At 42.5% G+C, this 13,139-nt stretch overlaps 1 protein-coding gene across 7 annotated transcripts in view; it reads left to right on the top strand.

Moving 5' to 3' along the window:
• The first annotated feature begins 214 nt into the window (after window positions 1-214).
• DPYS (dihydropyrimidinase) overlaps window positions 215-13,139 on the top strand; it is a 77,695-nt gene continuing 64,770 nt past the window's right edge. For 2 of the 7 annotated variants that reach the window (XM_016147458.2, XM_016147459.2), the window contains exon 1: window positions 215-545. In XM_016147458.2, coding sequence (XP_016002944.1) covers window positions 282-545 — 264 coding nt within the window. In that variant the 5' untranslated portion in view covers window positions 215-281. Of the gene's footprint in view, window positions 546-6,832; window positions 11,643-13,139 lie in introns of those variants that run through there. The other 5 variants (XM_036232967.1, XM_016147462.2, XM_016147461.2 and 2 more) reach the window with 4 other exon arrangements.

The following is a 13,139-nucleotide window of genomic DNA, read 5'->3' as shown; positions in this document are numbered from 1 at the left end:
TGTAAACACACTGCTCATGAGGTGGATGCCTTTCGTCAAAGCGTCCGTCACTTTTAAAATTCCAAGATCTTTCCCTTGCAGTGGCTCGGAGACAGGCGACATGAAGACATCTGGGGTCAGCACTGTGCTCATCTCCTGGTCTGCGCCAGCCTTTCGGCGCCAGCCCAGCCTCCTGTGGGTGGAGCCGGCATCCGGAGGCCGGTGGATAAACCGCCTAGGGGCCGGGTCGAGTCTGGGCCGGTCCTCGGGGTCCCGGGAGGAGAGCGACCCCGTTCGCGCCCATGGCGGCGCCGTCGCGGCTCCTGATCCGCGGGGGTCGCGTGGTCAACGACGACGCCTCGCAGGTGGCCGACGTGCTGGTGGAGGACGGCGCGGTGCGCGCGCTCGGACGCGACCTGCTGCCTCCTGGGGCCGCGCCCGCCGGGCTGCGGGTGCTGGACGCCGCCGGCAAGCTCGTGCTGCCCGGCGGCATCGACACGCACACGCACATGCAGTTCCCCTTCATGGGCACGAGGTCCGTCGACGACTTCTACCAGGGCACCAAGGTACCCACGCGCCGCGCCCTCGCCCCGGGAGGCCCCACGGAGCCCTCCCGCCACCCCTCCGGGCGCCGCAGGGCTCCAGAGCGGGGCGCCCGAGCCTGCGCGGCGCTGGAGGGGCCCAGGGGCCGGGAGCGAGCCGCGGCCGCCCAGCCCGTGTGGAGATTCAGATTCAATTCTCTCAGCGAGTAAGATCTGTGCTGCAAAAGGCTTGGTGGGATTAAGATTCTCCGCGCTGAGCTCCCTTCTTCTAGGCGCTCCCTTTCGGTGGCATCGGCCCCCCTCGGCTAACCCAGCTGTCTCCTACTCAGTTTGGGTAGTTTGACGAGTTTAAAGCAACCTATTCCCTTATCCTCGTTTCTCTACACCTTATATCCATCTGCCCTCCTCCCCCATTTTCATTTGTGTTCTGTGGAAATCTACTAGCTTTCCATAATATGTATAGAATTTTTGTTCCCTTGGCACTTCCAGACATTTCTCCCCATCCCCTGGCCCCAGCCAGAACCAAAAGAAAAATCCGTTCACCTAGTAGTTACTGCCTTGACTCATTAATCAGTGTGTTGTGGGTGGTGAGAAGTCTGGGTGGGCTAGAAGCCCAGCATGTCCACAATTTTTGCCTTCATCCTCCCTTAGAAAAATATACAGGCCTGATAAGGGTTTCTAAGATAAATATTCCAGATATGATCTTCCGGGCACCAACCCTTCTCTGAACTCCGTGCCCTGGGGACATTAAATACAGCCTTCGCTTCCTGTTATTTGACCACCTGCAGCTCCACTGAGGGTACAGGAGGATCAGATCATCCATTCCCAGGTTAGGGAACTTGAGTTTCTCTAGACACAAAGGCCTAGACCCTCAGGTCTGTGAAAAGAACCTTAAACTTTCCCCAAGGCTCCTGAAAAAAAGATCAGAAGATGAACTGGACAGCCTTGCAAGAATGTGTAGTTAAAAATCCACTCAGTATTTCAGCCAAAGCCAAGCCTCGCCCCCCTTACGTTGGTGGTTAGGGCTGTGGTGAGGGAAACAGTGCCTTCCTAAAGGGTTTTCCCCCAGGAGACACCTCCATGTGTGGGAACAGTATAGGCATTTCAGGCTTTCAAAGAGTTTTGACAGTTCGTTTACCCTACTGATTTCCAACATTTTCATTCTCCTTACACCTCCTCCAATACACATTACCCAATCATCTATGATTGACCAGAATATTTAACAGAAAAACAAACAAACACAATTTGACCCGGAGAAAGGGGTCTGGGGCAGATTGCTCACATTAGCATTTGGAATGCTTCCTCCTGGTTACTGATTGTCAACCTTTATCATCAGGGCAATGGTCAAAGTGTTTTGTAGGACAGATTTTACCTGTTTTGAAAATTGAACATTCATTTTTTTCCTTTTGTCAAAAATGGAAATTTGCTAAATTTTAATGAACTTATTTTTACAGTTTATGTAAAATTTTCAGATATCAAAGCAATATAAATTATAGAAAATGGGAAAAATAATATATAGGAAAGGAGAAAGAGAAAAATATTACCCATACTCTCCCACCTAATGACAATCAACATTTTGTATATTGTCTTTATGCCTTTTTAATATGCTTTTTTTTTTTACATAGTTGATCCTATATTGCACGTGTTTGTGTGTGTATACCCGCATATAAAATTTTATAACCTGCTGTTTTTGGTTACAGTACAAGCAGTTTCTGTTATCGCAGACTCATTATTAACGAAGCGCTTTATGATGGGGGCTCATTCCTTCCCTTTCTCAAGATTATTCTGCCTGTGTCCCAAGGCTCTTGGAGGGGTTTCTTAGTCTTCTACATGTTCCTAGACTGAATCTGGGATTCCTGGATGGAGAGATTTACAGTTCCATACTGAGAAGACAGATCATTGTCACATATGAATGTCCGTTGTCGCCATCTGAAAGGACTTATGGGTCAGCTGATAGTCTAAGCATTTCTATACTTAAAGGTTGTCAAAAAATTAAACAAAAACATGTTCGTGAGCTTAGGATCGTAAGCAGAAAATAAAGTAGTCAGAGATGTTCAGGTCAAAAATTTAGCAAATACTAAATTCATGTTGACTATTAAACAGTGCTCACAAAGGGACCAGGCTGCAACAAAAGTCCACTTCAAAAGTGGTTGGTTGGATCCCAGAAGAAAGCTGTTCTCACCCCTGGGAACGGCTGAGACTGCATCAGAAGGAACCAGGTGGGTGGATACAGTTGAACAGGAGCATTAGAGTACTGGCCTGAGTGCTGAAGGGAAGGCATTACAGAGTTATTTTGTCCTCTCTTCTAGAGTCTTCACAGTAATTCACAAGGCCGTATTGCTGGCATTTCTGGTTTGGGAAAATAGGGAGAAATAAGTCTTTTGTAAATGTTTGTTGTTATATATATATATATATATGTATATGTATATGTATATATATATACATAAAACTTGAAAAACATCTTAATACTGTTAAGTGACTTTTATTTTATCAAGCACTTACTATGTACCAGGCACTGTGCCAAGCTGTGCATTATCTTCCAGTCCCCAAGGAAACTAAAACTTAAGTCACTCGCCTAAGATCACTCACCTAGTAAGTGACCAAGTAGCCCTTCCAATTCAGGACTGCCTACTATCACTAGAGACCTTACCTACTAGACTCTCTTGCTTTTCTGATATGAGTGTTGAAAAGATATCTAACGTTTTGATTTCTCAGAATGGTAAGCAATGGATGAAAAAGCTGTATCCGTTGTGTGGTAATGTGAGATGGCTTTTCTCAAAAATAGAGCAAAGTCATCCTTTCACCTTCCCATTGCACTTAAGGTTATCAAAACACACATCACGGGGATTAGTTTTGTGAGGCATTTCTGCATGCATTTAGAGCCATACCATCTCTAAGAGTATAGAAGTGTGTACCTTAAATACGGAGAGCCACAAAATAAAAATAACACGTTATACTGTTGGTATAAAAATTTCCAAACCTTTAGAGAATTTTTATAAGAGTTTAGTTGAGCCAAACTAATGTCAGTTTCCTGGAAGTAAAATCTCAAATGTCCAGAGAATATAACAGTTTTGCAACTTCTTTTAGGCATTCGAAATTAAGGAAGGAATGAAAGGAGTACCACATGAAGGTGGGAGAAAGCAAGGCCAGGGTTGTATTACAGAAAGGTTAACAAGGTTATGTGCTTTCTTACGGGTGGTTATCCTTGTTTCAAAGGACCGTTAACCCAGATGCACAAAAACAATGGACAGGGTTTGCTCAGGCAAAGATAAACCTTTCACTAAAAATGTTATATGTCTGGGGTGTGACCACCCACCATGACCTGCCCAGTTAGGAATTTATGATCAGATCGCCCTGCGAGGTTATTTTTTGTAGAAACCCTTTTTTACCCACAATGCTTTCAGGAGATGGGACCCAAAATGTCAGCCCAATAGCTGTTTGCTTTCTGCATCCACCAGGCTGATCACGTATAATATCTGACAAATAGAAGGAATACTGTTTGTTCTATTTATTGATTACTAGATTGTGATGGTGCCCAATTTAAAAAATGAAATATAGGTCAACCAAAGGTTATATATTTTATAAATCTAATTCATGTCAGAGGTTGGTTTAAAGCCTATAATTAATTTATTTAATTAAAGATAAAAGCTTTCTATCTGATATAACTAATAGAAATAATGTTCTGTTATAAAGAAATCATATTTCATGTTGTTGGCCTATACTAGATGTACGGTGGTCTTTTAATAATTCAATATCCGTGAAGAAAGACAATGAGATTTTTTATTCAAATGGATATTGTGAATTAGATAAACTCGAAGGAATTATGACTTTGTTTTTACTATATCCTGTGATAAGAGAGTGAATTACAACTGCTTGGCCAGTTTTCTAATATATACATTACCGGAGAGTGGGGTTCTCCTTTCAGCGTATTGTCCAGGCTCTCGATATCTCGAATAAAGAATTGAGCAGAAAAGAGAAGCTTTGTTAGAAAGGAAAGTAAAGCAACAGTACACTTCCAGAGAAGGGTTGCCCAAAGGATCAAGGACTCAAGGGCACAGGAATAACGTCTTTGGGGTTTTTATCCCCATTTGCTGTGGGTGGTTACTTTTCTTAGAGGAGTAGGCTTTCTTGATGGACAACTAAGATGGACATAACTCAGTGACTCATCATTTTGCTTTCTGCGCATGTTTGTTCCCAGAATTCAGTCTGTTATAATGATATTAATGACTTCCGGGCAGGTGCATCATATTATAATGATAGTATAATGAGGCTCAGGTGAGTTGAAGGTTGTTGGGCCTTCATTGCGCAGGTGTGCGTAACTGGCTGAAACTAGTACCCAATTTTCTGCTTGTTTCCTTGTATGAGTTACTTTTAGCCCCAAAATGCCTTCTGGCTTGCTTAATTGTGAGCGGACTAGGGTGGACTCTTTCTAGAATAGGATGACCTCAGCATTTTCACAGGTGGACCTAAAACCCCCTGTCTAACTTTCCTGCCTAACACTTTTCTAAGAGCCATAAACCCCTTTTTATTAGTATGGACGTTGAGGGACGGGAGCTCTCTTCTGTATCTACTTCCTGCTGAGGAGGGTCGTAGTCCCTGCCTTTTGGGGTTTTATGGAGCTCTTTCTGTCTCTGCCCTAGTTAGGACGGGGTTTTGGGTATTCTGCCAAAGTGCCATCTCTGTCCCTAGATAAGGAAAAAGATGCAAACTTGTTATTTGAATCATATATCTAGTTACGTTTCTATCATTATTTTGCCCATGGAGCAGGTAAAGGAAAGCAGGTTTGGTTAATACATTTCATAAAAAGAAAAAAAGAGGGGAAAAATGGATTAAAGGTCCCCTCCCTCCTCAGGCTCTAAAGGCCCTGTTTTGGCCTAAAGCCATTCCTGCCTTATGATGGGCCAAGGAGAATGCTGAGTTTCAATGATCCTTATCTATAGCCTGAGGACTTGAGTCACCAGTTTCAAGGTAATTACCTAAGTCTGAGGGAGAGGGTCTTTCTCCAAAGAAAGGAGGAAAGAAAAGACTCAATTAGGTTTACTAAAAAGATTAAGAATTTTGCAAATGATGGCCCATATCATATATATTTATATTCAGACATGTATGCAGCTTGAAATGGGTGGATGTGCATTAAAAAACTAGGCAGTCTCAGTAGCTGGAGGAAGAATCATTTTAATCGGGAAACACACAGATCACTTTTTTTTTTTTTTTTTGGTAAAGGACAAAAAGTCCTCAAAATTATCAGGAAAGGAAATTTGCTCTGGAACTTTTTGTTAAAATGCCATTAAGATGATTACTTATAATAAAGCAGTAGAAGGTACGTGATTAAGCACACATTTATGGTTGTATTTATGGAGCTTCTCACCTTGTAGGTGCTCAGAAAACTTAGTTGCAGACCAGATCCCTTTTTCTGTTACTTGCTGAAGCTCCAGGGTGGGTTTCAGAGGCTGTGTGGGCTGACTGTGACCTTGAGCAAATCACTTCCTCTCTTGGGGTTGTCAGCATTTCCTTACTTGTAAAATGAGGCATTGGTTAGAAGAATAACTTTGATTAAAAAAATAGTTTTTAAACTAATGAAAACAATAGATGCTCATCATCCAGCCCTTAGGAAAATGCCAGAGCATTATAGTTGCTCAATATATATTAGTTGAATTAATAAACTTTCTTTTTTAAAAAAGGAAAAGAGTATGAAGAAACCTATTTAAATCACCTATAATTTTAACATTTTGCTTCCTATCCTTTCAGGCTTTTTTCTTTTGGGGAGCACATAAACAATTTTCCTTCTACTAAATTGTGCATTTTCTTTGGAGGCAGCCTTGATCATTAAACATTTCCCCCATGACCATAACTATCATTGGAGAACATGATTTCTGTGGCCATTATCTTCTGAGTCTGATCTGAGTCTCAGAGCTTTTTCTCTGATCTTGCTCTCTCTCATGCATCAGGTTTCCATTTCTGTCTGTCTGAGGATATTACAACCTGATGTCTCGTAAGCACCGCAAACTCAGCATGTTCCAAACCAAACTTATCCTTCCCTCCAAGCACCCAACCTGTTTTTACCCTGTTTTCCAAAGTGTTAATATTGTAGCCGCCAGCCCCTGATAGACACACAGACCACCAGAAATCAGTTATAGGAAACGTGCTCTTTATTCAGCCAGCTGGGTCTGCCAGGGGTACGCAGACCCCAAATTAAGCAACCCCGAAATGTAGAGGTATAGGGGTTTTAAGCCCCAAATCCCATTCTTCATTCTGTCTAAACACAAAGGTCTATCCTTCTTCTATTCACTACCTGTCAACTCACAGGTCAGGTGTGTAAGCAGGAATACAGAAGCAGAAAGCTTATTGTTAGAATGTTATGTTCCCATGGGCGATAGCCAAGCAGTAATTTTCCAGCCAGCACATTAACAGCTCTGCTCTCTTCTTCTCAGTGTTGGACATTTGGGTAGTTTCCATTTTTTTGTTCTTCTGTTTTTGCTTGTGTACAACAACACTGTGACAATAAATCATCACTCAGATTCTTGATGATTAACTTAGAAACTGTTACCAAACTCAAGGGGTTCATTTTGCCTGCATGCATCAAAGCCAAAAGAGACATGGACAGGAGTTTGCAGCAAGGGAAGTAAAGGTTTATTTAAGGAAATGGTTCTAAGCCCAGGGACACAGGAAAGCTAGTGCTCAAAGACCTGGCTCCCCAATGGCCTCTAGGGCATAGATTATATAGGGGAATACTCATTAGTATCTAAGGGAGTTGGGATCATAGGTTCTACTGATTGGTTGGGGCCAGGGTAGGAGGCAGTTGATCATTGCATCAGGCCCTGATTTCAGTCATGGAGTTGTTCTGTCTGGTTTCAAGGGGATGCCACTAGGGCCCTTCGCCTTCATGGGTGTGGAGCTGCAAGATGTTACCTTTATCTTTAGTTTGACCAAAATTTGTTTCTGTGGTCAACAGACCTGAGGCTTTATTCCTAAGACTGTTTGATGATAAGGACTTAGTGATAAAGGAGTAGTTGTGCAGAGGGAAAGGGAAAGAGAAGAAGCGAGAGAGCCCAAGGCCCGTTTGAATCAAAAAGGAAGAGAAAAAGTCATTTTAAAAAAGTAAAGATTTGCACGGGTTACAAAATCACCCCTGAGAGTGCAATGACTTGGCCAGTGAGTATTATATGCATCTTAAAGGAGTTTAATACACACTTTAATTTATGCTCCCACGAGCAATGTCTTGTAATTCTCCTTTCATTGCATCCTAGTTACCTGTGAATATTGACGGGGGAAAAAAAAAAATCAATGCCAATTTAATAGGAAAAACATGGACTTTCTTAATGTTCTCAAATGAGCGTTTCTTTAAGCGCTGGCGAGGCTGAGCTTTGAACAGCTTTGCCGTACTAGCTCACCGTTCCGGCTCTGAGAGTTTATAATTCCACGATTCGCTTTGGTGGCTCCTTATTGATTATGAAGTTAATCTTTGTGCTACTAATCAGAGGAAGAAAAAAAGCCGTCTCCAATGTTAATTTGAAGCTACTAGAAGTTACATAGGGCTTTAGGCCCTGTAGAGGGTGTTGGATGTTAGGACTCTTTTCACGGAACTTTACGGAATCCAGGAGTTGCCTGCTTTCAGTTTCCGTACTTGAGTTCTCCACGCATTTCGGTCCCACCACTTATTTTACGTGGACTGGGTATTTTTGATGTGTGGAAATCAAGGTTTTCATGATGCTGCTGTTGGAGAGGAAAAACTCTTCCTGTAACCTCTTAGGTTTAGTTATTGGGGCCTGCAAATTAAACTGACAAAAGATAGATTAGAAAGAGAAAAAATATATTTTTAAAAATCAAGTACATGCAAGTTCACAGAAAAATGTGCCTCAAGGAGTCAGTGGGGATTTGGGGCTTATATACCATCTCAACAGGGGAAAAAGGGGAACACTTATGGGAAAACAAATGACTTTTAGGAAAGTCAAGTGGGCCTTTAGGAGAATAGATGGGAGATATGATAGTTTTCTGAGAAGGACTAATTTAGGTGTGTTGCAAGCTTCTAGGCTTAGATGATGATTCACTGTTACTTGGTAGTGACACTTCCTGGAAGGGGAATTACGACAATTGAATTCTTTTGAGAGCTTCTGCTTTTAAGCAGATAAGGGACTTCAGAAAAAATTTAAAAAGGCTTTTTATAAATAAAAAGTTACAGTTTTCAGTTACAGCTGACCAAAAAAAAAAGCCTGTTTTCAAATGCCTTCAGCTCAAAATGACTTTTATGACAAAGTGGCATATTCTAGAACCTGTCACTGATCTAATACAGAATAACCCTAAACTAAGGATTTCCCAAGTTGATGATTAAGGTCTATTAACTGAGACAAAAAAATATATATATTTTTTGGAAAGCCACTAAGGCCAGGCATTGTGGTTGGGGTAATAGAGGTGAAAACCGTGGTGTTTGTTCTCGGCAGCAGACAGACTAGGAGTATATGAGGCTCTATGTTGGCCTTAACAATAAATTATATACAATAAACTTCTGGACAGACCTGTAGACGAACTTTGATGATTGTGACTATTTTTGAGTGAATACTTGACATCTGGCATTTTCTCTTTTGTGAAGTCCTGAGTCATAACGGCTTGCTTACATCACCAAGCTGTGTTTCCAAGCAGGTTATCTCATTGATAAGCGGGCTTCCACAATTACCCAGAGTCAACTCTTCATCATCACCTTGGGCTCTTCTTTTCACATATTGAGTAACAAAGTAAGGGAGGACACTTCATTTTCAGTTATGTTTCATTGCATCTAATAGTGAAATTGCACGTTCTGGTGACAAGTCATGAGTTCCTGAGCCCTGAGGATCTGTTCACACATAAAAGCAAAGAGCTTAAAAATTAGCTTAAAATAAAATTTAATCTTTTTTTAAAAAGAATAAACTTTTTGAGGCATAGATATAGACTATAATTCTGTTGTATTATAAGTCCTGGTTAACTCTGAGTAGGTAATGGGCTTTGGCCAAAAGTGAGCATTTAGCTTTCAAATGTGCTCAGAGTCTATCTTCCATATTAACATTTTCGTAGAAGGATCCAGGCAACTCCATGGCCAGGGCTAGCAATACTTTGGAGAAATGAAATCTCACATTAACATGCAGCTTACACTACTTTTCCATTTTGCTGTTGGAAAAGTGAACCGTCATAAATATGCCAGCTCATAGCTTTTGAGAGGAATTTACTGATCCTTCTGTTTCTTCCTTAAACATCTAAAGAATATTTATGTACCAGGCACTGTAATGGGTACAGAGATGAAACTATATCAATGGACTCTGACTCTCGAGGGATGGTATAAAAGTTCCCTAGAAGATGCTAGAGTGTGACCAGGATTAAGATTCACTGGACTAAGTAGAGGAGGCAGAGAAGGGGAGGACATGAGTAACATCTCTCCCTGAGGTAGAAAGGAGCCCAGAGCCCTCCAAGGAGAGGAATGGGGTGAATAAATTGGGGGGGGGGCGGTGAGGGGACCTGATAGAAAGCTAAGAAGATAGCAGGCAGTCGACTCATGCAGGGCCTTATGGGATGTATAATAATTAATAATTGTCTTTTCTTCAGTAAGGGCATAGGGAAGTCAGTAATAGATTGGAAGTGACAAGCAAGGTTGGGGACAAGATGGCGATGAAGAGGCTACTTGTCCAGTTAGGAGAGGAAGGTGGCACTGAGCAGCGGAGATGAAAATGCAGGAAGTAGAGAGACTCGTGGAATCTGCAGAAGGTAGCCTGGGCTGGGGAGGGGTTGCTGACGGACTGGGTCGAGGGATGTCGGGAAGAAGGGAGGGAAGGTCAAGGCTGCCTCTGAAGTCTGGTTCGCACAGTTGGATGGGTGATGGTGTGATTAATATTTCAAACCCGAGGAGACAAGGACATGAGCACGTGAAGGACATCTTTACAACAGTGAATGTGCTTCTGGAGTTGGAAGATAAATTGGAGTCATGACGTTTGTTTTAATAAGTCTTAGTGACTTATGAGGGACTTAGTGACTATGAGAAAGCTGAAAATTGAACCAAGTGTTTTTCTCTCTATGGCTCAAACGTACTGTTGGACATCTTTTTGTTTTACTTGGGTCGAGCAGGTTCTGGGATATTTTGGTAGTGAAACAAGGTCACTTGTTTTAGGATGAGCTTAGAAATGAAAATTAGGTGACACCATAAAAAAAAAAAAAAGAAAAGAAGAAGCCATAAATAATGATTTACAACTTAATACATTCTTAAATAAAATCTTGTGTTATGTAATATTATGACCCCACTGTTGGTGAGAGTTTATCTCAATTTATATTCTATCACATTTGCACCTGGGAGAGCACATGCTCTCCTCCCACAAAAGAAGGTTTTAGATAAACTGGAAGATTTTCAAGGGAGAACAGCCAAAGTAATTATGAGCTGAAAGAATTGATTTATGAGCCCAGATTAGAAAAGGTAAATGCGTTTTGTTTGGCTAACTACAAATAAAAGTGGAGTGAAGTTGATCAGCAGTGAAAACAAAGGAAACAATTAGGTTTTGTATAGAAATATGAAATACATTTTCACCCTTTACTGGCTCTCCCTCTCCTGAGCTCGCTTCATTCTTCAGATGTTAGGTAGATCCTGAGAAACATTTTGTGACGAGACTCTAGAAGCATCTGATGTTAAAAGAAATGAAACGAATACTGAAAATATCTAAAGTGGGCTGGGACTGAGATGTTCTGACCAGTTAGTCTGCTGGATAAAGTTAATTATAATAGTTGTGCGACGGCACAGAAGCACTAGCGTAAGGCCTTTCCTCATAAATAAATCCTTTAGGGGCATATTATTTCAATAGCGATTGCCGCGATAATGAACATCACATGAGCTTAATAAAATTGCATTTCATTTGTGAATTTACAATTCATAGTTTGACCTGTTGGGATTTGTCTTGTTTTGTATGACTTCTAGATGCTTGATTCATTTTACTACTCTGTTATTTCTCCGAGTAATGATTCACCGATGGCCTAGGGCTCCAAACTAGAAAGTAGATCAATGGAAGATTGGAGAAGGAGAAATGGCCTACAGGGGGCTGAGGCCCAGGGGAGGCTGAATGTAAGACCACTGAGGAAGTTGTATCTTCTTCCGGGTTACCAAAGAGAATTTACCAGGTGTGTGACCTTGGAGGGCCATTTGATGTCTCTGAGCTTCAGTATCCTTAACTGTAAAATAAGAAAAACAATTCCTACCTCTCAGGGCTGTAGCAAGGCTTAATTAAATGAGCGAATGAGTATAACACGCATAACCCAGAAGTGGGTATTTGAACAAGTACCTCTTTTAAGAGGTGGGTAACCCTTGAGAGGAGCAGGGCTTCTTCACACTCTAGGGGGACCACTCTGATTCGGATCTCGGTTCTGCAGGTCTGTCACATGGCACCCTGAATTCAGTGGAAAGAGGGGAACATTTCAGATCCTGAAATAATATTCAGGGATTTGAGATAACTTTGGGCAGCCCCCAAACCCTGGATGACCAGAAAGACCAGGAAGAAAGAGGTTCGAGAGGAGGCTGAGTGAAGACAGCCGGGGGTTTGGAGAAAGGCAGATTCTCTTTTTCATCCATTTGCCCACACTGGCCCAGGCTGTCCTCTTCCATTCATTCCAGTTTCTTTAAATTTATTACCGTTGTGCAGATGAGGAGAGGGAGGAAGAGTGGAGAGGAAAAACAAGAAGAAACAAAGAAAAGACAGCGACCGACTGCCCCTCTCCTATCCCTCCCCTGCTCCTAGTTAATTAAGGCGGTGGAGTATTTGTGATAAGTCCTTATTCAGGAGCTTTCAAACTGTAGCCCCAGGAATTCCAATCTGCTGTGGTTTTAGAAAAACGGCGCTCTGACCATCACATCTTTAGTCTACTAAGACCATCAACCGTCTGTGTACTTATTTTATATACCACATGCATGGATTCGTATCATATGTCTGCAAAATCTTTTTCTCCTCCTACAAGTCATGCTTTCTCATACAAAAATCAATCAAATATTGAAGATGATATTTAACTAGAGAAGAATTACAGTAACTCGTAATCGTGCCGCCTGGAAACAGGCAGGGTCAACGTCCCACCTTGGCTCGGCGCCACTTCGTTTTCGTGCTACGTATCAGTGTGTGCCGAGTGTGTTACTGCGGCTGCTGTCGTCACGCCTTGCTTCTCCGTCCCTGGTCATTTCCGCCAACCTCGGGACCCCTCTGGCATCCTCTCCAAGGCGACTGTCATGTCTCTCTCCTGCCCTTGATTGCTTTTCACCGTCAGGTCTGCACGTTCTTCTGTCTGCAAATACACAAAGTGGACACGTGCCGAGCACCCTGCACTCAGGATGTTCCACACCGATCTCATGCTCCCTCAAAACCCCAGGTGGGCTCCCCTCCTCTGTCTGCTTGTCTGCCACCCTCTCAGTCATCCCAGCGAGGGGCTCCTTTCGTCCCTCCTGGCAGCCACCATCCCGCCTGCCTTCTCTGGGAGCAGTCGCTTTGAACCGTCCCCAGTCATCTTAATTCTACCCTTGAACACTTTCTGCTGAGAAGCTTGCTGGCTCCTCCTAAGGGCTTCCCCGTGCAGTTGGCTGCTCCTACAGCCACAGGCTCTGGAGCCTGATGACCTGATTCCAACCCCACCTTT

The sequence above is a fragment of the Rousettus aegyptiacus genome, unplaced genomic scaffold (assembly GCF_014176215.1).
Source record: "Rousettus aegyptiacus isolate mRouAeg1 unplaced genomic scaffold, mRouAeg1.p scaffold_m13_p_15, whole genome shotgun sequence".
In the NCBI taxonomy this organism is placed as follows: Eukaryota; Metazoa; Chordata; class Mammalia; order Chiroptera; family Pteropodidae; genus Rousettus; species Rousettus aegyptiacus.
The sequence above is the reverse complement of the archived record's forward strand: the minus strand, read 5'-3'. Positions and strand labels throughout refer to the sequence as shown.